Source organism: Carcharodon carcharias, chromosome 14, assembly GCF_017639515.1.
Source record: "Carcharodon carcharias isolate sCarCar2 chromosome 14, sCarCar2.pri, whole genome shotgun sequence".
NCBI classification, from domain to species: domain Eukaryota; kingdom Metazoa; phylum Chordata; class Chondrichthyes; order Lamniformes; family Lamnidae; genus Carcharodon; species Carcharodon carcharias.
Genome location: NC_054480.1, coordinates 81847625 through 81874785, shown reverse-complemented (window position 1 = coordinate 81874785; position 27161 = coordinate 81847625). Strand labels below are relative to the sequence as shown.

The window sequence follows — 27161 nt, the reverse complement described above, 5'->3', positions numbered from 1 at the left end:
GGGACAGTGTGTAAGCACATTATTTTCGTGGGCGAGAATGTCAGTACACCAATTTAGCAGGACAATGAGTAAGTACACGATTTGTGTGCGAGAGTTTGTCAGTACAGCATTTGCGTGCGACAGTGTGTAAGTACAGTGATTGTGTGGGACAGTGTGTTAGTACAGGGTCTGTGTGACAGAGACTCTCAGTACAGTATTTGTGAGGGAGAGTATTTCAGTACTGTAATTTTGTGGCAGAGTATGTCAGAACAGCATTTGCACAGTACAGTGTGTAGGTCCAGTATTTGTGTGGGGGTCAGTGTATAAGTACATTATTTTAGTGGGAGAGAATGTCAGTACACCAATTCAGCAGGACAATGAGTAAGTACACGATTTGCGTGCGACAGTGTGTAAGTACAGTAATTGTGTGGGACAGTGTGTTAGTACAGGGTCTGTGTGACGGTGACTCTCAGTACAGGATTTGTGTGGGACAGTGTGTCAGTACTGGATTAGTGTCGGAGAGTGTGTCAGTACAGGATTTCTGTGGGAGAGTATGTCAGTACAATGTTTTTTGTGTGAGATTGTTTCAGTACAGTATTTGTGTGGGAGAATGTGTCAGTACAGGGTTTGTGTGGGAGAGTGTGTCAGTACAGGATTTCTGTATGAGGGTGTTTCAGTAAAGCATTTGTATGGGAGAGAACGTCATGACAGCATTTTTCTGGGAGAGTGTGTCAGCACAGGGTTTGTGCGGGCAAAAGTGTAAGTACATGACTTTTTGGAAGATTGTGTCACTACAATATTTGTATGGGAGGGTGTATCAGTACAGGATTTGTGTGTGAGAGAGTGTCAGCACTTTTATGTTTGGGAGATTGTGTCAGGACAGGATTTGTATGTTAGAGTGTTTTGGTACTGGACTTGTATGGGAAACTGTGTCATTGCAGTATTTCTCTAGGTGAGTGTGTCACTAGTGGGTATGTATGTGAGAGTGTTTCAGTGCAGTATTTTTGTGGGAGAGTGTTTCAGTACTGACTTTTTGTGGGAGAATGGGTCAGTACAGGATTTGTGTGGGTGATCATGTCAGTACAGTATTTGTGTGGGACAGTGTATCATTACATTATTTTAGTGGGAGAGTATGTCAGTGCCGCATTTTCCTGGGCCAACGTATAAGTCCAGGTTTTGTGTGGCAGAGTATGTCAGTCCAGCATTTGCGTGCAACAGTGTTTAAGTCCAGTATTTGTGTGGGATAGTGTGTGAGTACACGATCTGTGTGATAGAGATTGTCAGCACAGGATTCGTGTGTGAGAGTGTGTAAATACAGGATTTGTGTGGGAGAGTATGTCAGTACAGCATTTGCATGTGACAGTGTGTAAGTACAGTATTTGTGTTGGACACTGTGTAAGTGCAGGGTCTGTTTGACAGAGATTGTCAGTACAGGATTTGTGTGGAAAAGTGTGTCAATACAAGACTGCTGTGGGAGCTTGTGTCAGTACGTTGCTTTTTGTGTGAGATTGTGTCTGTGTAGTATTTGTGTGGGAGTGTGTGTCAGTATGTTATTTGTGTGGGAGAGTGTATCAGTACAGTATTTGTGTGGGAGAGCAGGTTAGTACAGTATTTGTGTGGGACAGTGTGCTAGAACAGTATTTTGTTTGGAGAGTATGTCAATACAGCATTTGAGTGGGGCAGTGTGTAATTGCAGAATTTGTGTGGGAGATTGTATCAGTACAGGATTTGAGTGGGAGAGCATGTCAATACAGTATTTGTGTGGGACAGTGTGTCAGTACAGGATTTATGTGGGAGAGTGTGTCAATACAGGATTTCTGTGGGACAATGTGTCAGTACAATGTTTCTTGTGGGAGATTGTGTCAGTACAGCATTTGTGTGGGAGAGTGTATCAGTATAGTGATTATGTGGCATAGTGTATCAGTGCAGCATTTGTGTGGGAGATTGTGTCAGCAATGTCCTTGTGCGGGAGATTATGTTGTTGCAGTATTTTTCCATGAGTGTGAATAACTACAGTATATGTGTGGGAGAGTGTCTCAGTATTGGATTAGCATTGGGGAGTGTGTCAGTACAGTAGTTGGGTGGGAGAGTGTGTCAGGACTGTATTTCTGTGTGAGGGTGTTTCAGTACAGCATTTATATGGGAGAGATTGTCATTACAGCATTTTTCTGTGAGAGTGTGTCAGCACAGGGTTTGTGCAGGCAAGTGTCTAAGAACAGGATTTTTTTGGGAGATTGTGTCAGTACCGTGTCTGTATGTGAGGGTGTATCAGTACAGAATTTGTGTGCAAGAGAGTGTCAGCACATTTATGTTTGGGAGATTGTGGGAGTTTAGGATTTGTGTGTTAGAGCGTGTTGGTACAGGACTTGTGTGGGAGAGAGTGTCATTGCTGTATTACTCTAGGCGATTGTGTCAGTACAGCGTATGTGCATGAGAATGTTTCAGTACAGTATTCTTGTTGGAGAGTGTTTCAGTACTGCATTTTTGTGGGAAAATGGGTCAGTGCAGGATTTGTGTTGGAGGGTGTTTCAATACAGGAATTGTGTGGGAGAGTGTGTCAATATAGGATTTCTGTGGGAGAGTGTGTCAATACACGATTTCTGTGGGAGAGTGTGTCAGTAAAATGTTTTTTCTGGGAGAGTGTGTCAGTACAGCATTTGTGTGGGGCAGTGTGTAATTAGCGGATTTGTGTCGGAGATTTTGTCAGTGCAGGATTTGAGTGGAAGAGTATGTCAATACAGGATTTCTATGGAAGAGTGTGTCAGTACAAAGTTTTTTGTGGGAGATAATTTCAGTACACAATTTGTATGGGAAAGAGTGTCATTACAGCATTTTTCTGGGACAGTGTGTCAGCACAGGGTTTGTGCAGGACAATGTGTAAGTACAAGATTTGTGTTGGAGAGTGTTTCAGTACAGTATTTGTGTGGGAGAGTATGTCAGTCCTGTATTTCTTCAGGACAATGTGTAAGTACAAGATTTGTGTGGGAGAGTGTTTCAGTACTGTAATTGTGTGGGAGATTATGTCAGGAAAGCATTTGTGTGAGACAGTGTGTAAGTACAGTATTTGTGTGGTAAGCGTGTCAGTACATTATTTTAGTGGGAGAGTATGTCAGTCCTGCATTTCTTCAGGACAATGTGTAAGTGCAGGATATGTGTGGGAGAGTATGTCAGTACCGCATTTGCGTGCGACAGTGTGTAAGTACAGTATTTGCATTGGACAATGTGTAAATGCAGGGTCTGTTTGACAGAGATTGTCAGTACAGGATCAGTGTGGTATAGTGTGTCAATACAGGACTTCTGTGGGAGAGTGTGTCAGTACAATGATTTTTATGGGAGATTGTGTCTGTGTAGTATTTGTGTTGGAGAGTGTGTCAGTACAGTATTTGTGTGTAAGAGTGTGTCGGTACAGGACTTGTATGGGAGTTTCTGTCATTGCTGTATTTCTCTAGGTGAGTGTGTCAGTACAGGGTATGTGTGTGAGAGTGTTTCAGTACATTATTTTTGTGGGAGATTGTTTCATTTCTTTATTTTTGTGGGAGAGTCGGTCAGTACAGGAATTGTGTTGGAGGGTGTATCAGCACAATATCTGTGTGGGAGAGTGTGACAGTATAGTATTTGAGTGGGAAAGTGTGTCAGTACAGGGATTATGTGGGATAGTGTGTCAGTGCAGTATTTGTGTGGGAGATTGTGTCAGCAAAGTACTTGTGCGAAGAGTATGTTGTTGCAGTATTTTTGCATGAGTGTGAATAACTACAGTATATGTGTGGGAGAGTGTCTCAGTATTGGTTTGGCATTGGACAGTGCGTCAGATCAGTACTTGATTGGGAGAGTGTGTCAGGACCGTATTTCAGTGTGAGGGTGTTTCAGTACAGCATTTATTTGGGAGAGAGTGTCATTACAGCATTTTTCTGTGAGAGTATGTCAGCACAGCGATGTGCGGGCAAGTGTGTAAGTAAAGGATTTTTTTGGGAGATTGTGGCAGTACTCGTATTTGTTTGGGAGGGTGTATCAGTACAGAATTTTTGTGCAAGAGAGTGTCAGCACATTTATGTTTGGGAGATTGTGTCAGTAAAGGATTTGTGTGTTAGAGTGTGTCGGTACAGGACTTGTATGGGAGGCTATGTCATTGGAGTATTTCTCTAGGTGAGTGTGTCAATATGGGGTATGTGTAAGAATGTTTTAGTACAGTATTTTTGTGGGAGAGTGTTTCAGTACTGTATTTTTGTGGGAGAGTGTTTCAGTACTATACTTTTGTGGGAGAGTGGGTCAGTAAAGGATATGCCAGAAGAGCTTTTCAGTACAGCATTTGCGTGCAAAAGTGTGTAAGTACAGTATTTGTAAGTGAAAGTGTGTAAGTGCAGGGGCTGTGTGATAGAGATTGTCAGTACAGAATTAGCGTGGGAGAGTGTGTCAATATAGGATTTGTGTGGGAGAGTGTGTCAATACAGGATTTCTGTGGGAGAGTGTCAGTAAAATGTTTTTTTTCTGGGAGAATGTGTCAGTACAGTATTTGTGTGGGACAGTGTGTCAGAAAGGTATTTTAGTTAGAGAGTATATCAATACAGCTTTGTGTGGTGCAGCGTGTAATTAGAGGAATTGTGTGGGAGACTTTGTCAGTGCAGGATTTGTGTGGGAGAGTGTGTCAATACAGGATTTCTATGGAAGAGTGTGTCAGTACAATGTTTTTTTGTGGGAGATTGTTTCAGTACAGCATCTCTTTGGGAGACAGTGTCATTAAAGCATGTTTCTGGGAGAGTGTATCAGCATAGGTTTGTGCAGGACAATGTGTAAGTACAAGACTTTTGTGGGAGAGTGTTTCAGTACAGTATTTGTGTGGAAGAGTATTTCAGTACTGTAATTGTGTAGGAGAGTATGTCAGTATAGCACTTGTGTGGGACAGTGTGTAAGTACAGTATTTGTGTGGTAAGTGTATCAGTACAGTATTTTAGTGGGAGAGTATGTCAGTCCTGTATTTCTCCAGGACAATGTGTAAGTTCGGGAAATGTGTGGGAGTATGTCAGTATAGCATTTGCATGTGAAAGTGTGTAAGTACAGTATTTGCATTGGACACTGTGTAAGTACAGGGTCTGTTTGACAGAGATTGTCAGTACAGGATGGTGTGGGATGGTGTGTCAATACAGGACTTCTGTGGGAGAGTGTGTCAGTACAATGTTTTTAATGGGAGATTGTGTCTGTGTAGTATTTGTGTTGGAGAGTGTGTCAGTACAGTATTTGTGTGGGAGAGTGTATCAGTGCAGGATTTGTGTGAGAGAGCCTGTCAGTACAATATTTGTGTGGGACAGTGTGTCAGAACAGTATTTTATTTGGAGAGTATGTCAATACAGCATTTGTGTGGGGCAATGTGTAATTACAGGATTTGTGTGGGAGACTGTGTTAATATAGGATTCTGTGGGAGAGTGTGTCAGTACAATTTTTTTTTGTCATGGGAGATTGTGTCAGTACAGTATTTGTATGGGAAGGTGTATCAGTACAGGATTTCTGTGCGAGGGAGTGTCAGCACATTTATGTTTGCGAGATTGTGTCAGTACAGGATTTGTGAGTTAGAGTGTGTTGGTACAGGACTTGTATGGGAGATTGTGTCATTGCTGTATTTCTCTAGGTGAGTGTGTCAGTACAGAGTAAGTGTGTGAGAGTGTTTCAGTACAGTATTTTTGTGGGCGATTGTTTTAGTACTGTATTTTTGTGGGAGTGGCCTGTACAGGATTTGTGTTGGAAGGTGTATCAGCACAATATCTGTGTGGGGGAGTCTGACAGTATAGTATTTGAGTGGGAGAGTGTGTCAGTACAGGAATGATGTGGGATAGTTTGTCAGTGCAGTATTTGTGTGGGAGATAGTGTCAGCAAAATACTTGTGCGGGAGAGTATGTTGTCGCGGTATTTTTGCTTGAGTGTGAATAACTGCAGTATATATGTGGGAGATTGTCTCAGTATTGGATTAGCATTGGAGAGTTTGTCAGTGCTTTAGTTGGTTTGGAGAGTGTGTCAGGACCGTAGTTTGGTGTGAGGGTGTTTCAGTACAGCATTTATATGGGAGAGAGTGTCATTACAGCATTTTTCTGTGGGAGTGTGTCAGCACAGCGATGTGCGGGCAAGTGTGTAAGTACAGGATTTTTTTGGGAGATTGTGTCAGTACAGTGTCTATATGGGAAGGTGTATCAGTACAGGATTTCTGTGCGAGCGAATGTCAGCACATTTATATTTGCGAGATTGTGTCAGTACAGGATTTGTGTGTTAGAGTGTGTCAGTACAGGACTTGTATGGGAGATTGTGTCTTTCCTCTATTTCTCTAGGTGAGTGTGTCAGTACAGTGTATGTGTGTGAGATGGTTTCAGTACAGTATTTTTGTGGGAGAGTATTTCAGTACTGTATTTTTGTGGGAGTGGCCAGTACCGGATTTGTGTTGGAAGGTGTATCAGCACAATATCTGTGTGGGGGAGTGTGACAGTATAGTATTTGAGTGGGAGAGTGTGTCAGTACAGGGATTATGTGGGATAGTGTGTCAGTGCAGTATTTGTGTGGGAGATTGTGTCAGCAAAGTACTTGTGCGGGAGAGTATGTTGTTGCAGTGTTTTGCATGAGTGTGAATAACTACAGTATATGTGTGGGAGAGTGTCTCAGTTTTGGATTAGCATTGGAGAGTTTATCAGTGCAGTAGTTGGTTGTGAGAGTGTGTCAGGACCATAGTTTTGTGTGACAGTGTTTCAGTACAGCATTTATATGGGAGAGAATGTAATTACAGCATTTTTCTGTGAGTGTGTCAGCACAGGGTTTGTGCGGGCAAGTGTCTAAGAACAGGATTTTTTGGGGAGATTGTGTCAGTACCGTCTTTGTACGGGAGGGTGTATCAGTACAGAATTTATGTGCAAGAGAGTGTGAGCACATTTATGTTTGGGAGATTGTGTCAGTACAGGATTTGGGTGTTCGAATGTGTCGGTACAGGATTTATATGGGAGATTGTGCCATTGGAGTATTTCTCTCGGTGAATGTGTCAGTACAGGGTATGTGTGTGAGAGTGTTTCAGTACAGTATTTTTGTGGGAGATTGTTTCAGTACTGCCTTTTTGTGGGAGAGTGTGACAGTATAGGATTTGTGTGGGAGAGTGGATCACTACAGGATTTGTGTGGGAGAGCCTGTCAGTACAGTATTTTTGTGGGACAGTGTGTCAGTACAGTATTTTATTTGGAGTGTATGTCAGTACAGCATTTGTGTGGGGCAGTGTGTAACTACAGGATTTGTGTGGGAGTGTGTGTCAATACAGGATTTCTGAGGGAGAGTGTGTCAGCACAATGATTTTTTCGTGGGAGATTTTGTCAGTGCAGTATTTGTATGGGAAAGTGTATCAGTACAGGTTTTCTCTGCGAGTGAGTGTCAGCACATTAATGTTTGCGAGATTATGTCAGTACAGGATTTGTGTGTTAGAGTGTGTCGGTACAGGACTTGTATGGGAGACTATGTCATTGCTGTATTTCACTCGGTGAGTGTGTCAGTACAGGGTATGTGTGTGAGAGTGTTTCAGTACAGTATTTTTGTGGGAGATTGTTTCAGTACTGCCTTTTTGTGGGAGAGTGTAACAGTATAGCATTTGAGTGGGAGAATGTGTCAGTACAAGGATTATGTGGGATAGTGTGTCAGTGCAGTATTTGTGTGGGAGATTGTGTCAGCAAAGTACTTGTGCGGGAGAGTATGTTGTTGCAGTATTTTTGCATGAGAATGAATAACTACAGTATATGTGTGGGAGAGTGTCTCAGTATTAGATTAGCATTGGAGAGTGTGTCAGAGCAGTAGTTGGTTGGGAGAGTGTGTCAGGACCGTAGTTCGGTTTCAGGGTGTTTCAGTACAGCATTTGTATGGGAGAGAGTGTCATTACAGCATTTTTCTGGGACAATGTGTCAGCGCAGGGTTTGTGCGGCAAGTGTTTAAGTACAGGATTTTTTGTGAGATAGTGTCATTACCGTATTTGTATGGGATTGTGTATCAGTACAGAATTTGTGTGCAAGAGAGTGTCAGCACATTTATGTTTGGGAGATTGTGTCAGTACAGGATTTATGTGTTAGAGTGTGTCAGTACAGAAATTGTATGGGAGATTGTGTCATTGCTGTATTTCTCTAGGTGAGTGTGTCAGTACAGGGTATGTGTGTGAGAGTGTTTCAGTACAGTATTTTTGTGGGAGTGTGTTTTAGTACAGTATTTTTGTGTGAGTGTGTTTCAATACTGTATTTTTGTGGGAGTGTGTTTTAGTACAGTATTTTTGTGGGAGAGTGTTTTAGTACAGTATTTTTGTGGGAGTGTGTTTCAGTACAGTATTTTTGTGGGAGAGTGTTTCACTACTGTATTTTTGTGGGAGTGTGTTTCAGTACAGTATTTTTGTGGGAGTGTTTCAGTACAGTATTTTTGTGGGAGAGTGTTTCAGTACTGTATTTTTGTGGGAGAGTGTTTCAGTACAGTATGCTTGTAGGAGAGTGTTTCAGTACTGTATTTTTGTGGGAGAGTGTTTCAGTACTGTATTTTTGTGGGAGACAGTTTCAGTACAGTATTTTTGTGGGAGTGTGTTTCAGTACTGTATTTTTGTGGGAGAGTGTTTCAGTAAAGTATTTTTGTGGGAGAGTGTTTTAGTACTGTATTTTTGTGGGAGAGTGTTTCAGTACTGTATTTTTGTGGGAGGCAGTATCAGTACTGTATTTTTGTGGGAGAGAGTTTAAGTACTGTATTTTTGTGGGAGACAGTGTCAGTACTGTATTTTTGTGGGAGAGTGTTTCAGTACTGTATTTTTGTGGGAGAGAGTTTCAGTACTGTATTTTTGTGGGAGACAGTGTCAGTACTGTATTTTTGTGGGAGAGTGTTTCAGTACTGTATTTTTGTGGGAGTGTGTTTCAGTACAGTATTTTTGTGGGAGTGTGTTTCAGTACTGTATTTTTGTGGGAGAGTGTTTCAGTAAAGTATTTTTGTGGGAGACAGTGTCAGTACTGTATTTTTGTGGGAGACAGTGTCAGTACTGTATTTTTGTGGGAGAGTGTTTCAGTACAGTATTTTTGTGGGAGACAGTGTCAGTACTGTATTTTTGTGGGAGAGTGTTTCAGTACTGTATTTTTGTGGGAGACAGTGTCAGTACTGTATTTTTGTGGGAGACAGTGTCAGTACTATATTTTTGTGGGAGAGTGTTTTAGTACTGTATTTTTGTGGGTGACAGTGTCAGTACTGTATTTTTGTGGGAGAGTGTTTTAGTACTGTATTTTTGTGGGAGACAGTGTCAGTACTGTATTTTTGTGGGAGACAGTGTCAGTACTGTATTTTTGTGGGAGAGTGTTTCAGTACTGTATTTTTGTGGGAGACAGTGTCAGTACTGTATTTTTGTGGGAGACAGTGTCAGTACTGTATTTTTGTGGGAGAGTGTTTCAGTACTGTATTTTTGTGGAAGAGTGTTTCAGTACTGTATTTTTGTGGGAGAGTGTTTCAGTACTATATTTTTGTGGGAGACAGTGTCAGTACTGTATTTTTGTGGGAGACAGTGTCAGTACTGTATTTTTGTGGGAGACAGTGTCAGTACTGTATTTTTGTGGGAGAGTGTTTCAGTACTGTATTTTTGTGGGAGACAGTGTCAGTACTGTATTTTTGTGGGAGACAGTGTCAGTACTGTATTTTTGTGGGAGAGTGTTTCAGTACTGTATTTTTGTGGAAGAGTGTTTCAGTACTGTATTTTTGTGGGAGAGTGTTTCAGTACTATATTTTTGTGGGAGACAGTGTCAGTACTGTATTTTTGTGGGAGACAGTGTCAGTACTGTATTTTTGTGGGAGAGTGTTTCAGTACTGTATTTTTGTGGGAGAGTGTTTCAGTACTGTATTTTTGTGGGAGACAGTGTCAGTACTGTATTTTTGTGGGAGAGTGTTTCAGTACTGTATTTTTGTGGGAGAGTGTTTCAGTACTATATTTTTGTGGGAGACAGTGTCAGTACTGTATTTTTGTGGGAGAGTGTTTCAGTACTGTATTTTTGTGGGAGACAGTGTCAGTACTGTATTTTTGTGGGAGAGTGGGTCAGTAAAGGATATGCCGGGAGAGTTTGTCTGTACAGCAGTTGCGTGCAAAAGTGTGTAAGTACAGTATTTGTAAGGGACAGTGTGTAAGTGCAGGGGCTGTGTGACAGAGATTGTCAGTACAGGATTTGCATGCGAGAGTGTGTCATACAGAATTTGTGTTGGAGAGTGTGTCAATACAGGATTTCTGCGTGAGAGTTTGTCAGTACAATGTTTTTTATGGGAGAGTGTGTATGCACAGTATTTGTGTGGGACAGTGTGTAAGTACAGGATCTGTGTGACAAAGATTGTCAATACAGGATTTGTGTGGGAGCGTGTGTCAGTGCAGTATTTTTGTGGAAGAGTGTATCGGTATAGTGATTCTGTGGGAGATTGGGTCAGTACAGCATTTGTACGGGACAATGTGTAAGTATTGTATTTGTGTGGGATAGTGTTTCAGTACAGTATTTGTATGGGAGTGTATTTCAGTGCTGTAATTTTGTGGGATAGAATGTCAGTACAGCACTTCTGCAGGACAATGTGTAAGTACAGGATTTGTGTGGGAGAGTGGGTCAGTACAGCATTTGCGTGTGACAGTTTGTAACTATAGTAATTTTGTGGGACAGTGTTTTAGTACAGGGTCTGTGTGAAAGAGATTGTCAGTACAGGATTTGTGTGGGAGAGTGTGTCAGTACAGTGATAGTGTGGGAGGGTGTGTCAGTAGAGAATTTATGTGGGACAGTGTGTCAGTACAATATTTTAATGAGAGAGTATGTCAGTACAGCATTTGTGTGGGGCAGTGTGAAAGTACAGGATTTGTGTGGGAGAGTGTGTCAGTACATGATTTTTGTGGGAGAGTGTGTCAGTACATGATTTTTGTGGGAGATTATGTCAATACAGGATATCTGTGGGAGAGTGTGTCAGTACAAGTAGTTGGGTGGGAGAATGTGTCAGTACATGGTTTGTGTAGGAGAGTGTGTCAATGCAGGATTTCTGTGTGAGGGTGTTTCAGAATAACATTCGTATGCGAGAGAGTCTCATTACAGCACTTTTCTGGGAGAGTTTGTCAGCACAGGTTTTGTGCAGGCAAATGTGTAAGTACAGGATTTTTTGGGGAGATTGTGTCAGTACTGTATTTGTATGGGAGAGTGTATCAGCACAGAATTTGTGTGCAAGAGAGTGTCAGTACATTTATGTTTGGGAGATTGTGGGAGTACAGGATTTGTGTGCAAGAGAGTATCAGCACATCCGGGATAGTTTGTCAGTACAGCATTTGCGTGTGACCGTGTGTAAGTACAGTATTTGTGAGGGACAGTCTGTAAGTACAGGGGCTGTGTGACAGAGGTTGTCAGTACAGGATTTGCGTGGGAGATTGTGTCAATACAGGATTTGTGTGGGAGATTGTGTCAATGCATGAGTTCTGTGCGTGAGTGTGTCAGTACAATGTTTTTTTGCGGGAGATTGTGTCAGTACAGCATTTGTGTGGGATAATGTATCAGTACAGGATTTGTGTGGGCGAGTGTTTCAGTGCTGTATTTTTTGGGAGGGTATGTCACTACAACATTTGCACGGGACAGTGTGTAAGTACAGTATTTGTGTGGGACAATGTGTAAGTACAGGGTCTGTGTGACAGAGATTGTCAATACAGGATTTGTGTGGGAGAGTGTATCAGTGCAGTATTGTTGCGGAAGAATCTATCGGTATGGTGTTTGTGTGGGAGATTCCGTCAGTAAAGCATTTGTATGGGACAATGTGTAAGTAAAGATTTTGTGTGGTAGAGTGTTTCAGTACGGTATAAGTGTGGGAGAGTATTTCAGTACTGTAATTTTGTGCGAAAGCATATCAGTACAGCATTTGCGTGGGACAGTGTGAAAGTACAGGATTTGTGTGGGAGAGTGTGTCAGTACATGATTTTTGTGGGAGATTGTGTCAATACAGGATATCTGTGGGAGGGTATGTCAGTACAATGATATTTGTGGGAGATTGTGTCATTACAGTTTTTGTATGGGAGAGTTTGTCAATACAGTAGTTGGGTGGGAGAGTGTGTCAGTACATGGTTTGTGTGGGAGAGTGTGTCAATGCAGGATTTCTGTGTGAGGGTGTTTCAATACAGCATTTGTATGCGAGAGAATCTTATCACAGCACTTTTCTGGGAGAGTATGTCAGCACAGGTTTTGTGCAGGCAAGTGTGTAAGTACAGGATATTTTGGGGAGATTGTGTCAGTACCGTATTTGTATGGGAGGGTGTACCAGTACAGAATTTGCGTGCAAGAGAGTGTCAGCACATTTATGTTTGGGAGATTGTGGGATTACAGGATTTGTGTGCAAGAGAGTATCAGCACATCCGCGATAGATTGTCAGTACAGCATTTGCGCGTGACCATGTGTAAGTACAGTATTTGTGAGGGAGAGTGTTTCAGTGCTGTATTTTTTGGGAGGGTATGTCACTACAACATTTGTGCGGGACAGTGTGTAAGTACAGTATTTGTGTGGGACAGTGTGTAAGTACAGGGTCTGTGTGACAGAGATTGTCAATACAGGATTTGTGTGGGAGAGTGTATCAGTGCAGTATTGTTGCAGAAGAATCTATCGGTATCGTGTTTGTGTGGGAGATTCCGTCAGTACAGCATCTGCGTGTGACCATGTGTAAGTACAGTATTTGTGAGGGACAGTGTGTAAGTACAGTATTTGTGTGGGACAGTGTGTAAGTACAGGGTCTGTGTGACAGAGATTGTCAATACAGGATTTGTGTGGGAGAGTGTGTCAGTGCAGTATTGTTGTGGAAGAGTGTATTGGTATCATGTTTGTGTGGGAGATTCTGTCAATACAGTATTTGTGTGGGAGAGTGTGTCAGTACAATGTTTTTTTGTGGGAGATTGTGTCAGTACAGTATTTGTGTGGGAGAGTGTGTCAGTACAATGTTTTTTTGTGGGAGATTGTGTCAGTACAGTATTTGTGTGGGATAGTGTGTCATTACAGAATTTGTGTGACAGAGATTGTCAATACAGGATTTGAGTGGGAGAGTGTGTCAGTGCAGTATTTTTGTGGAAGAGTGCATCGGTATAGTGTTTGTTTGGGCGATTGTGTCAGTACAGCATTTGTATGGGACAATGTGTAATTATTGGATTTGTGTGGGATAGTGTTTCAGTACAGTATTTGTATGGGAGTGTATTTCAGTGCTGTAATTTTGTGGGAGAGTATGTCAGTACAGCATTTGCGCATGACAGTGTGTAAGTACAGGATTTGTGTGGGACAGTGTACAAGTACATTATATTAGTGGGATAGAATGTCAGTACAGCACTTCTGCAGGACAATGTGTAAGTACAGGATTTGTGTGGGAGAGAATGTCAGTATAGCATTTGCGTGCGACAGTGTGTCAGTACAGTGATTGTGTGGGAGTATGTGTCAGTACAGTATTTGTGTGGGAGACTGTGTCTGTGCCATATTTTAGTGGGAGAGTATTTCCGTACAGCAATTGTGTGGGGCACTGTGTAAGTACAGGATTTGTGTGGTAGAGTGTGTCAGTACAGGATTTATTTGGGAGAGTCTGTCAATACAGAATTTCTGTGGGTGAGTGTGTCAGTGCAATGTTTTTTGTGGGAGATTGTTTCAGCACAGTATTTGTGTGGGTGGGTGTGTCAGTACAGTAGTTGGGTAGGAGAGTGTGTCAGTACAGAGTTTGTGTGGGAGAGTGTGTCAGTACAGTATTTCTGTGTAAGGGTGTTTCAGTACAGCATTTGCATGGGAGCGATTGTCATTACGGCATTTTTCTGGGAGTGAGTCAGCAAAGGGTTTGTGCAGGCAAGTGTGTAAGTATAGGATTTTTTTGGGAGATTTTGTCAGTACAGTATTTGTATGGGAGGGTTTATCAGTACAGGATTTGTGTGCAAGAGAGTGTCAGCACATTTATGTTTGGGAGATTATGTCAGTGCAGGATTTGTGTGTTAGAGTGTGTCGGTACAGGACTTGTATGGGAGATTGTGTCATTGCAGTATTTCTCTTGGTGAGTGTGCCAGTATAGGATATCTGTGGGAGAGTATTTCATTACAGTATTTTTGTGATATATTGTTTCAGTACTGTATTTTGGTGGGAGAGTGTGCCAGTACAGGATTTTTGTGGTAGATCATGTCAGTACAGTATTTGTGTGGGACAATGTATCAGTACAATATTTTAGTGGGATAGTATGTCAGTTCAGCATTTCTGCAGGACAATGTGTAAGTACAGGATTTGTGTGGGAGAGTGGGTCAGTACAGCATTTGCGTGCGACAGTTTGCAACTATAGTAATTTTGTGGGACAGTGTTTTAGTACAGGGTCTGTGTGACAGAGATTGTCAGTACAGGATTTGTGTGGGAGAGTGTGTCAGTACAGTGATTGTGTGGGAGAGTACGTCAGTACAGCATTTGAGTGGGAGAGTGTGTCAGTACATGATTTTTGTGGGAGATTGTGTCAAAACAGGATATCTGTGGGAGGGTATGTCAGTACAATGATATTTGTGGGAGATTGTGTCATTACAGTTTTTGTGTGGGAGAGTTTGTCAATACAGTAGTTGGGTGGGAGAGTGTGTCAGTACATGGTTTGTGTGGGAGAGTGTGTCAATGCAGGATTTCTGTGTGAGGGTGTTTCAGCACAGGATTGTGTGGGAGAATGTGTCAATACAGGATTTCTGTGGGAGATTATGCCAGTACAATGTGTGTTATGGGAGATTGTGTCAGTACAGGATTTGTGTGGGAGAGCATGTCAGTATAGTATTTGTGTGGGGCAGTTTGTCAATACAGTATTTTAGTGGGAGAGTGTGTCAGTACAGCATTTGTGTGGGACAGTGTTTAAGTACAGGATTTGTGTGGGAGAGTGTTTCAGTACCGTATTTGTGTGGGACAGTGTGTAAGTACAGGGTCTGTGTGACAGATATTGTCAATACAGGATTTGTGTGTGTGAGTGTGTCAGCCCAGTGCTTGTGTGGAGGAGTGTGGCAGTGCAGTATTTTTGCGGAAGAGTGTGTGTTGGTATCTTGTTTATGTTGAAGATTGTGTCAGTACAGCATTTGTGCGGGACATTGTGGAAGTACAGGATTTGAGTGGGAGAGTGTTTCAGTACAATATTTGTGCGGGAGTGTACTTAAGTACTGTAATTTTGTCTGAGAGTATGTCATTACAGCATTTGTGCGGAACAGTGTGTAAGTACGGTACTTGTTTGGGACAATGTGTACATACAGGGTGTGTGTGACAGAGATTGTCAGTTAAGGATTTCTGTGAGAGTGTATCAGCACAGTACTTGTGCGAGAGAGTGTGTCAGTACAAGATTTGTGTGGGAGTGTGTGTCAGTCCAGGATTTCTGTGGTAGAGTGGGTCAGTACAGTATTTTTATGGAAGCGTGTATCGGTACAATGTTTGTGTGGGAGATTGTGTCAGTACAGTATTTGTGTGGGATAGTGTGTCAGTACAGGATTTGTGTTGCAGGGTATATCAGCACAGTGTTTGTGTGGGAGAATGTATCAGTACAATATTTGTGTGGGAGAGTGTGTCAGTACAGGATTTGTGTGGGAGAGTGTGTCAGCACAGGATTTCTGTGTGAGGGTGTTTCAGTACAGCATTTGTATAGGAGAGAGTGCCATTACAGTATTTGTCTGGGAGAGTGTGTCAGCACAGGGTTTGTGCAGACAAGTGTCAGTCTATGGTTTGGGTGGGAGACTGTGTCAGTATAGTGCTTGTGCAGGAGAGTATGTTGTTGCAGTATTTGTGCATGAGAGTGTATAACTACAGTATATGTGTGGGAGAGTGTCTCAGTATTGGATTAGCATTTGAGAGTGTGTCAGTACAGTAGTTGGGTGGTAGATAGTGTCAGTACGGCATTTGTGAGGGAGAGTGTGTAATTACAGTATTTTTCTGGGAGAATGTGTCACTACAGGGTTTGTGTGGGAGTGTGTTTCAATACAGGATTTGTGTGAGTGATTGTGTCAGTTAAGGATTTGTGTAGGAGAGATTGTCATTACAAGATTTGTGGGGGAGAATGTAGTCAGTACAGTATTTTTCTGGGATAGTGTGTCAGTATATTGTTTGTGTGCCAGAGATCGTCAGTACAGGTTTTGTGTAAATGAGTGTGTCAGTACAGTATTTTTGTGGGAGAGTGTGTCAGTACAGGATTTCTGTGGGATAGTATGTCAGTAGTCTTTGTGTGGGACTGTGTGTCAGTCCAGTTTTTGTATGGGAAAGTGTGTCAGTACAGGATTTGTGTGGGAGAGTGTGTCAGTATCGTATTTGTGTGGGATAATTTGCCAGTACAAGTATCTGTGTGGAGATTGTTTCAGTACATTTTTTGTTCCAGAGAGTGTGTCAGAACAATGTTTGTGTAGGAGAATGCGTCAGTACAGTATTTCTGAGAGAGAGTGTATCTGTACAGTATTTTTGTGTGGGAGAGTATGTCAGTGCAGAGTTTTTGTGGGAGCATGTGCCTGTACAGGATTTGTGTATGAGAGTGTGTCGGTAAAGGATTTGTGTGGGAGAATATGACAGTACAGTATTTCTGAGGGAGATTGTATCTGTACTGTATTTTTATGTGCGAGAGTGTGTCAGTACAGTATTTATGTGGGAGAGTGTGCCAGTACACGGTTTGTGTGCTAGAGATTGTCAGTACAGGATTTGTGTGGGATAGTATGTAAGTACAGGGTATGTCTCGGAATGTGTGTCAGTACTGTATTTGTGTGGGAGAGTGTGTCTGTACAGGGTTTGTTTGGGACAGTGCATCAGTGAAGGGTTTGTGTGGGAGCATGTGTCTGTGCAATATTTTAGTGGGACAGCGTGTCAGAACAGGGTTTGTTTGGGAGAATGTGCCAATATGGTACTTGTTTTGGAGGTTGTTTCAGTACAGGATTTGTGTGTGAGAGTGTTTCATTACAGGGTTTTTCTATGAATGTGTGCCAGTACTGTATTTGTTGTGGGAGAGTGTGTCAGTGCAGTATTTGTGTTGGAGAGTATATCAATACAGGGTGCGTGTGGGAGAGTGTATCAGTATTGGATTTTTGTTGGACACTGTGTCAGTACCGTATTTGTGTGAGAGTTTGTCAGTATTGGGTTTATGTAGGAGAGATTGGCATTACAAGATTTGTGTGGGAGGATGTGGTCAGTACAGTATTTGTCTGGGAGAGTGTGTCAGTATAGTGTTTGTGTGCCATGGATTGTCAGTACAGGATTTGTGTAAGTTAGTGTGTCAGAACAGTGTTTTCGTGGGATAGCATGTCAGTACAGTCTTTGTGTGGGACAGTGTGTTAGCATAGGGTTTGTATTGGAGTGTTTATCAGTAAAGGGTCTATTTGTGTGAATGTGTCAGTGCAGTTTTTGTGTGGGAGAGTGTGTCAGTGTAGGGTTTGTGTGGGAGAGTATGTCAGTACAGTATTTGTGCAGAAGAGTGAGTTAGTACAGGCTTTGTGTGGGACAGTAAGTAAGTACAGGATTTGTGTCAGTGGCCAGCATTTCCTCACTGTAATATGGCCATGTTTTGTCTCTGTATTTCAGTGGGCGGCTCAGTGCTTCTCAGTGCCTGAAGCATCCTTGGCTCAATGACATTGCTGCAAAAACCAGGCACTGTAATGTCCAGCTGAAGTCCCAGCTCCTGCTGAAGAAATATGTAATGAAGAGACTTTGGAAGGTGAGAGTTCTCAATGCCCACCTTTATCATTCCAACACCTGGCCATTCCACCTCTTGTGTCTATGTGAATCTCTGATAGGGCAATGATCAAACAAACTCACTGGCCTGTCTATCCCCACTGCCCTACACCTCCCGTTGTTTCTATTATTTATCTGTTTATCCATATCTGATACAGCCATCCCTGCTGTCTAACCAATGCTTCAAGTAGCCTCCTAGGAATTAAACTTCTCCTAAATTTTCTGACTCTTATTAACAATAATGAATTGACACCGTTACAAATAAGTCCATAATCAGCAGAATAGTTATCTGACATTCGTCCTATCAAACTCATGATCATTTCAACTGTGCTTCAGCTCAGAGCATTTTTACCTGTGAGTCAGGTGTTTGTAGATTCCAGTCCCACTCCAGAGACCTGTGTTACTGTACAGCATTTGACTGTAGTAAACTGCACACTCTGTTACTGTACAGCATGCGAATGAAGTTTAATACACACTGTGTTACTGTGCAGTGTGTGACTGCAGTATACTGTACACTGTGGTACTGTACATCATGTGACAGCAGTTTACTGCACACTGTGTTACGGAACAGTGTGTGACTGAAGTTTAATATGCACTGTGTTTCTATACAGTGTGTGACTACAGTGTACTGTGCACTCTGTTACTGTACAGCATGTGACTGCAGTGTACTGTGCACTGTCTTACTTCACAGCATGTGACTGCAGTGTACTGTACAGCATGTGACTTCTGTGTACTGCACACTGTTACTGTACAGTGTGCAACTGCAGTGTACTGTGCAGTGTGTAAATCTACGGCATGTGTCTGCAGTGTATCACAGAATCACTGAATTACATAGTGCAGGAGAGGCCCTTCGGCCCATCGAGTCTGCACCGACATGTGAGAAACACCTGACTTACCTACTTAATCCCTTTTACCAACACTTGGCCCATAACCTTGACATACCTAGCGCTCATCCAGGTACTTTTTAAAGGATGTGAGGCAACCCACCTCCACCACATTCTGGGTAAAAAAGTTTTTCCTCACATCTCCCCAAAACCTCCTTCCCCTCACCTTGAACTTGTGTCCCCTCGTGACTGACCCTTCAACTAAGGGAAACAGCTGGTCCCTATCCACCCTGTCCATGCCCCTCATTAACATGTACACCTCGATCAGGTCGCCCCTCAGTCTTTTCTGCTCCAACGAAAACAACTCAAGTGTATCCATTAAATGTTTCATTCCAGGCAACATCCTGGTGAATCTCCTCTGCATCTTCTCCAGTGCAATCAAATCCTTCCAATAACTATGCTGTGGACTGTAGTACTGTAAAGCATGTGACAATAGTTTACTGCGCACTGTCTTTGTATGCAGTGTGTGACTGCAGTGTACAGCACACTGTTACTTTACAGCATGTGACAGCAGTGTACCACACACTGTTCCAGTACACCATGTGACTGTAGTGTACTGCACAATGTTACTGTAGAGCATGTGACTACAGTGTACTGCACACTGTGTTACTTTACAGCATATGACTGTAGTATACCGCGCACCGTGTTACTGTACAGCGTGTGACAGCAGTGTGTGCACACTGTTATAGTACAATATGTGACTGCAGTGTACTACATACTGTTTTACTGTACATCATGTGACTGCAGTGTACTGAACACTGTTACCTTACAGCGTGTGACTGCAGTGTACTGCGTACTGTGTTACTTTACAGCATATGACTACAGTGTGTGCACACTGTTACTGTACAGCATGTGACTGCAGTGTAATACACATTGTGTTACTGAAGATCATGTGACTGCAGTGTAATGTACACTGTTACTTTACAACGTGTGACTGCAGTGTGTGCACACTGTTACCGTACAGTGTGCGACCGCAATGTAATACACACTATGTCACTGTGCATCATGTGACTGTAATGTACTGCACACTGTGTTAATTTACAGCATGTGACTGAAGTGTACTGCACACTGTGTTACTTTACAGCATGTGACTGCAGTATACTACACACTGTGTTACTGTGCATCATGTGATTGTAGTGTACTGCGCACTGTGTTACTTGACAGCGTGTGACTGCAGTGTACTGCGCACTGTGTTGCTTTACAGCATGTGATTGCAGTGTACTGTGCACTGTGTTACTCTACAGCGTGTGACTACAATGTGTATACAGTGTCACTGTACAGCATGTGACTGCAATGTACTACAAACTATGTTACTGTGCATCATGTGACTGCAGTGTACTACACACTGTTAATGTACAACGTGTGACTGCAGTATACTGTGCAATGTGTTACTGTAGATCACGTGACGGCAGTGTGCTGCACACAGTTACTGTACAGCATGTGACTGCAGTTTACTGCACACTGTTACTTTACAGCATGTGACTGCAGTGAATTGTGCGCTGTGCTAGTTTACAGTATGTGACTGCAATGTAATACACTATTATTGTACATCATGTGACAGCAGTGTATAGCACAATGTTACTGTACAGCAAGTGACTGCAGTATACTACTCACTGTGTTACTGTGCATCATGTGACTGCAGTGTACTGCAAACTATTACTGTACAGCTTGCGACTGCACTGTACTAGAAACTGTGTTACTGTACATCATGTGACTGCAGTGTACAGCGTACTGTTACTGTACAGCACGTGACTGCAGTGTACGACACACTGTTATTGTACAGCGTGTGACCGCAGTGTACTACACACTATGTTAATATATATCATGTGACTGCAGTGTACAACACAAAATAAATGTGTAGCATGTGACTGCAGAATACTACACACTGTGTTACTGTGCATCATGTGACTACAGTATACCACACATTGAATATCATGTGAATGTAGTGTGTGCACAGTGTCACTGTACAGTGTGTTACTGCAATGTACTACGCAACATGTTACTGTGCATCATGTGACTGTGGTGTACTGCACATGTTACTTTACAGAATGTGACTGTAGTAAACTGTGCACTGCGTTACTGTACATCACATGACTGCAAGTACAACACACTGTTACTGTACAGTGTGTGACTGCATATACTACACAGTGTGTTACTGTACATCATGTGACTGTAGTGTTCAGCGCACTGTGTTACTTTACAGCATGTGACTGCAGTGCACTACACACTGTTACTGTACAGCATGTTACGGCAGTGTACTATACACAGTGTTAATGTACATCATGTGACTGCAGTGTACTGCACACTGTTACTGTACAGCGAGTGAATGCAGTGTACTGCACACTGTTACAGTACAGCATGTGACAGCAATGTAATACACACTATGTTACTGTGCATCATGTGACTGTAGTGTAGTGCACACAGTGTTACTTTACAGCATGTGATTGCAGTGTGTGCACGCTGTTACTGTACAGCTTGTGACTGCAGTGTACTGCACATTGTTACTGTACAGTGTGTGACCGCAATGTAATACACACTACATTAATGTGCATCATGTGTCTGTACTGTACTGCACATTGTGTGACTTTATAGCATGTGATGGCAGTGTGTGCACATTGTTACTGTACAGCGAGTGACCACAGTATGTGCACGCTGTTACTGTACAGCGTATGACCACAGTGTACTGCACAATGTTGCTGTGAAGTGTATGACCGCAATGTAATACGCACTATGTTACTGTGCATCATCTGACTATAGTGTACTGTGCACTGTATTACTTTACAGCGTGTGACTGCAGTGTGTGCACAGTGTTACATTACGGCGTGTGAATGCAATGTACTACACACTATTGTACTATGCATCATGTGACTGCAATGTACTAAACACTGTTACTTTACAGTGTGTGACTGCAGTATACTACACACTGTGTTAATGTGCATCATGTGTTTGTAGTGTACTGCGCACTGTGTTACTTTACAGCATATGACTGCTATGTACTGTGCACTGTGTTACTCTACAGCATGTGACTGTAATGTACTGTGCACTTTTTTACTGTACATCACGTGACTGCAGTGTTCTGTACACTGTTACTGTAAAGCATGTGACTGCAGTATACCACACACTGTGATACTGTGCATCATGTGACTGTAGTGTTCTGCGTGCTGTTTTACTTTACAGCATGTGACTGCAGTGTACTACAAACTGTGATACTGTATATCATGTGACTGCAGTGTATAGCATAATGTTACTTTACAGCATGTGAATGCAGTGTACTACACACTGTTAATGTACAGCATGTGACTGCAGTGTACAGCACACTGTTACAGTACATCATGTGATTGCAGTGTACTGTACAGTGTTTCTGTACGGTGTGTGAATACAGTATATTACACACTGTGGTACTGTGCATCGTGTGTTTGTTGGGTACTGCGCACTGTGTTACTGTACATCATGTGACTGCAGTGTAATGCACAGTGTTACTGTACAGTGTGTGACTGCAGTATACTGCACACTGTGTTACTGTATATCATGTGACTGCAGTGTAATGCACACTGTTACTGTACAGCATGTGACTGCAGTGTACAGCATACTGTTACTTTACAGCATGTGGCTGCAGTGTACTACACACTGTTACTGTACAGCATGTGACTGCAGTTTATGACACACTGTGTTACTGTACATCATGTGCCTGCAGTGAACAGCACACTGTTACTGAACAGCATGTGACTGCAGTATACTGTACACTGTTTCTGTACGATATGTCACTGCAGTGTACTACACACTGTGTTACTGTACATCATGTGCCTGCATTGGACAGCACACTGCTACTGTACAGAGTGTGACTGCAGTGTGTGCATACTGTTACTGTACAGTGTGTGATTGCAGTGTACTGCACACTGTTACTGTACAGCATGTGACTGCAATATACCACACACTATGTTACTGTGCATCATGTGACTGTAGTGTACTGCACACTGTGTTACTTTTCAGCATGTGACTGCAGTGTACTACACACTGTGTTGCTGTATATCATGTGACTGAAGTGTATTGCACAATGTTACTGTACAGCATGTGACTGCAGTATACTATACATTGTGTTACTGTGCATCATGTGACTGTAGTGCACTGCACACTGTGTTCCTGTACTTCATGTTTCTGCACTGCATTGCACAGTGTTACTGTACAGCGTGTGACTGCAATGTACTACACACTTACTGTACAGCGTGTGACTGCAATGTACTACACACTGTTACTGTACAGCGTGTGACTGCAGTGTACTACATACTGTGTTACTATACATCATGTGACTGTAGTGTACTGTGTGCTGTGTTACTTTACAGCATGTGGCTGAGCGTACTACACACTGTGTTACTGTACATCACGTGACTGTAGTGTACTTCACACTTTGTTACTGTACATCATGTGATTGTTGTGCACAGCATACTGTTAATTTACAGCATGTGGCTGCAGTGTACTACACCCTGTTACTGTACAGCGTGTGACTGCAATGTACTACACACTGTTACTGTACAGCGTGTGACTGCAATGTACTACACACTGTGTTACTTTACAGGGTGTGACTGCAGTATACTACACACTGTGTTAATGTGCATCATGTGTTTGTAGTGTACTGTGCACTGTGTTCTGCCTGCTGTTTTACTTTACAGCATGTGATTGCAGTGTACAGCATACTGTTACTGTACAGCATGTGACTGCAGTGTACTACAAACTGTGTTACTGTACATCATGTGACTGCAGTGTACAGCATAATGCTACTTTACAGTGTGCGACAGCAGTGTACTGAACACTGGGTTACTTTACATCATGTGCCTGCAGTGTACAGCACACTGTTACAGTATGTCATGTGACTGCAGTGTACTGTACAGTGTTTCTGTACAGTGTGTGACTGCAGTATATTACACACTGTGTTACTGTGCATCATGTGATTGTCGGGTACTGCACACTGTGTTACTTTACAGCATGTGATACTTACCTGGCAGGGGAGAGACCTTCATCGCGTTTCTGCCAGGGAAAGAGCAATGACTATAACCAGTCAAACCCCTTACCACGGGGTACCTAACACCATCCGAGTCATGGTGAAGGGCAGCGAGCAAGGAACAGGAATGGATAGGACCTTCTTCACGAAGAGGATCCTATTCAAGCTGTGTGGTTTTGAGGCTGCGGATATCTACTGTCTCCAGGATTTCCCCAGTGCTGGTTTCTTTGATGTGACCTTCAAGCATGTGGCAGCTTGTGTCAAACTCCTGAAGGTGTTTGAGGAAAAGAAAGACCTGCCAGAAATGAAGATCCTGACGGCGGAGCCGCTCTTTGTTCTACCGTTGCATCGTGAAAGGGTTGCGACGGTGCATCTGTACAACTCTTAAGTCCCTGTTGCTGACGTGCTCACCTTCCTTACCAGGTACTTCGATAAGGTTGGGAGCTGCACTGAAGTTAAAGATAATTTGGGGATCTGGACATGTAAACGCCAGGTTAAGGTAACGCTCAAGACCGACGGTAAGGGAGCCGTTTTCCACCCCCCTTCCAGATTCGCTATCGGGGGAAGCCGTGGTTACCTTGTCTACGCTGGGCAACCCAAACTTTGTCGCTCATGCGGCAAGTCTGGTCATGTGGCGGCCAATTGCAGTGCTGTCCTCTGCAAGAACTGCAAAAAGGAAGGGCACCAGACAAAAGATTGTAAACAGGCTAAGTGCTGCAACCTGTGTGGCGAGGCAAGTCACCTCTACAAGACCTGCCCCAAACGTTGCTGTACTTATGCACAGGCAGCTAAAGCCAACGATGGGGAAGCAGAAGAAATGCCTCGTGTCACACCAACCACCAAGGCCCCCAGGGAAAACATCGGGACAAAGGAGGACACAGAGAGAGACAAGGTGGAGGAAAAGATTGGGGCAACAGACGGCCAACCAACAGCACGGCCCCCTGAACCTCCCACTCCTCAGGAGAGTGAATCAACGGAGGAGGAGGAGGCAGCAGTGGGAAAGCAGCAGGGGGAGTGGCAGCTGGTGAAGAGAGTCAAAAGGAAGAAGGGGCTAAAAAGAAACCAAGCCACTTCCCAGACAAGAGTCAAGAGGCATCTCCTATCCGACACGGATAACAAAAGCAGCAGCTCTTCGGATGAAGAAGTGCCAGGGCGGCGCCAACAGAAGAAGTGGCAAAACGCTAGGGTGACGGAGGACGAGTCACCCAAGCTCTAGCACATTGGAGACAATGAGGAGACCAGCGCACCCCAATTTGGCTCACAACCCAAAGAGGCCAGTGCACCACAACCCCAGGAATCTGGGAGCAGTGAGGCGCTCAGCGCACCCCAGCTCCGGGAAGCCCGGAGCAGCAACGCCCCAGAGGGAAAGAGGATTGGAGAAGCTTCTCCAACAGAGGACATTTCAAACCCCGCTCTCTGCACGGACCCCCAGATGCCACCCGAGCAGAACATCTCCAATGGGGAGGTTCAGGACGCTTTCCTCAGCCCATCCCAAGTGAAGCAATTTGAACACACCACGGGCATGAAGGAACTCTCAGAGACAACAGGTTTGGTAAGCGACTAACTGCTTAAAAATGGGTGTAAAGATTGTATCCATAAATGTGCGTAGCATTAAATCTACTCCGCGATGTGTTGCGACCTTGGACTGCCTTGCCAAGGTCAAAGCTGACCTGCTGTTTCTACAGGAGTGTGCGATACTGCACCTCAGCTCCTACAGGCAATGGTCACGATGGTGGTCCTATGGGCCATCGATCTGGTCGGGAGGAAACGACTCTCGTTCCTCCGGCCTGGGGATTCTGCTGCGGGGAGGCAGCTTCACCATCTCCCAGGTTAAGGAGGTGGTGGGCGGGCGCCTCCTCGTAGCAGACGTAATGTACAAGAATGCTCCACTCCGTTTAATTAACGTCTACGCCCCATCACAAGGGGCTGAGCGGCTCGAGGTTTTTCAGCAGCTCCCACTGCTGCTGGCAACCTCCAGGCCGGTCATTCTGGGCGGTGACTTCAACTGCATCATCGATGCGGCTGGACGATCCGGCAGGGCCGACAGCAGATTGGACGCTACATCCAGATCCCTGATGGAAACAGTAAAGGATGCCAAGCTGCACGACGTCTTCAGCAACCCTGCAGATGGAGCGCAGCGTAGATACACCTGGTCGCGGCCTGACGGGTCCGTCTGTTCCAGGATAGATTTCCTGTTTGTGTCCCGTGCATTTGCAGTCAGATCCACCGACGTCAAGCCGGTGTTCTTCTCTGACCACTGCCTCCTACTGGCTGACTGTCACTTAGAGAAGGACCAGAGGGTTGGCAGGGGGGCATGGAAGCTAAACGTGCAACTGCTGACCCCAGAGAACATTGAGGAGCTCAAGAGGGATTACAAAGGTTGGAGAACCATGAAACCCCTCTTTGAGTCCCTGACACACTGGTAGGAAGTGATCAAGGGAAACATCAAGAGGTTTTTCATCCTCAAAGGCACCCATAAAGCTAGAAAGGAACAGAGGGAAAAGTCACGACTCCAGAAAAACATGCAGAATCTGCTCTGGCTGCAGTCGATGGGGGTCGATATCAAGGAGGAACTCCAAGAGGTGAAGAGCCAGCAAGCCTCGCTCTTTGTCTCGGAGGCCTCCAAGATCATCTTCCGTTCCAGAGTCCGCTCCGTGGAGCAGGATAAGACCTGCTCATGTTTCTTCTTCCAAAAGGTACACAGAGAGAGCTCTGTGATCAGCAGCCTGAAGGAAGAAGACGGCTCAGTTAAGTCATTGCAATCTGACATTTTGAGGATTAGCAAATCCTTCTATGCCGGATTGTATGACGTGAAGCCCACAGACAGCACGGCCTTCCAGTCCTTCCTGTCCTCTATCACGGAGGTCTTAGATGACAGTACACAGGAGAGTCTGGACAAAGTGCTAACTCCTGACGAACTGACTGAGGCCCTTGAGTCCTTCGAGAAGAGTAAAACTCCCGGAAGCGACGGCTTGCCGGCGGAGTTGTATTCGGCTCTGTGGGACTGGATCGGCCCAGACCTGCTAGAAGTGTACGAGAGTATGCTCCTGGCCGGCAGTATGTCAGAATCCATGAGGAAAGGCATTATCACCCTCATCTACAAGCACAAGGGGGAAAGGGAGGAAATTAGAAATTGGCGACCCATTTCACTGTTGAATGTGGACTATAAAATTCTGTCCAAGGTCATTGCCAATCGGGTCAAATCCGCTCTGGAATTGGTGATCCACCCTGACCAGACCTGCACTGTGCTGGGCAGGAAGATCTCTGACAGCCTTGTGCTGCTCAGGGATACAATTGCCTATGTACAGGACAGGGGTGTGGACACCTGCCTCATCAGCCTGGATCAGAAGGAGGCCTTTGACAGAATATCGCACACCTACATGGTAGATGTGCTCTCCAAAATGGGGTTTGGGGAGGGAATTCGCAATTGGATCCAACTGCTCTACACTAACATCAGTAGTGCAGTCTCAATCAATGGGTGGGAATCAGATAGCTTTCCTATTAAATCTGGAGTCAGGCAGGGCTGTCCTCTCTCGCCTGTTCTTTTTGTGTGTTGCATAGAACCCTTTGCTGAGTCCATCAGGAAGGATCCGGGCATAAGAGGAGTGACGATCC

General features: G+C 43.8%; 1 protein-coding gene across 1 annotated transcript in view; it reads left to right on the top strand.

Annotated features, from left to right (window-relative positions):
* The window catches only part of LOC121287547 (myosin light chain kinase family member 4-like), a 361929-nt gene that overhangs the window by 313473 nt on the left and 21295 nt on the right, over positions 1-27161 (top strand). Inside the window, exon 7 of the mRNA XM_041205478.1 lies at positions 17517-17649. Within this exon, the coding sequence (XP_041061412.1) occupies positions 17517-17649 (133 nt within the window). The remainder of the gene's footprint in view (positions 1-17516; positions 17650-27161) is intronic.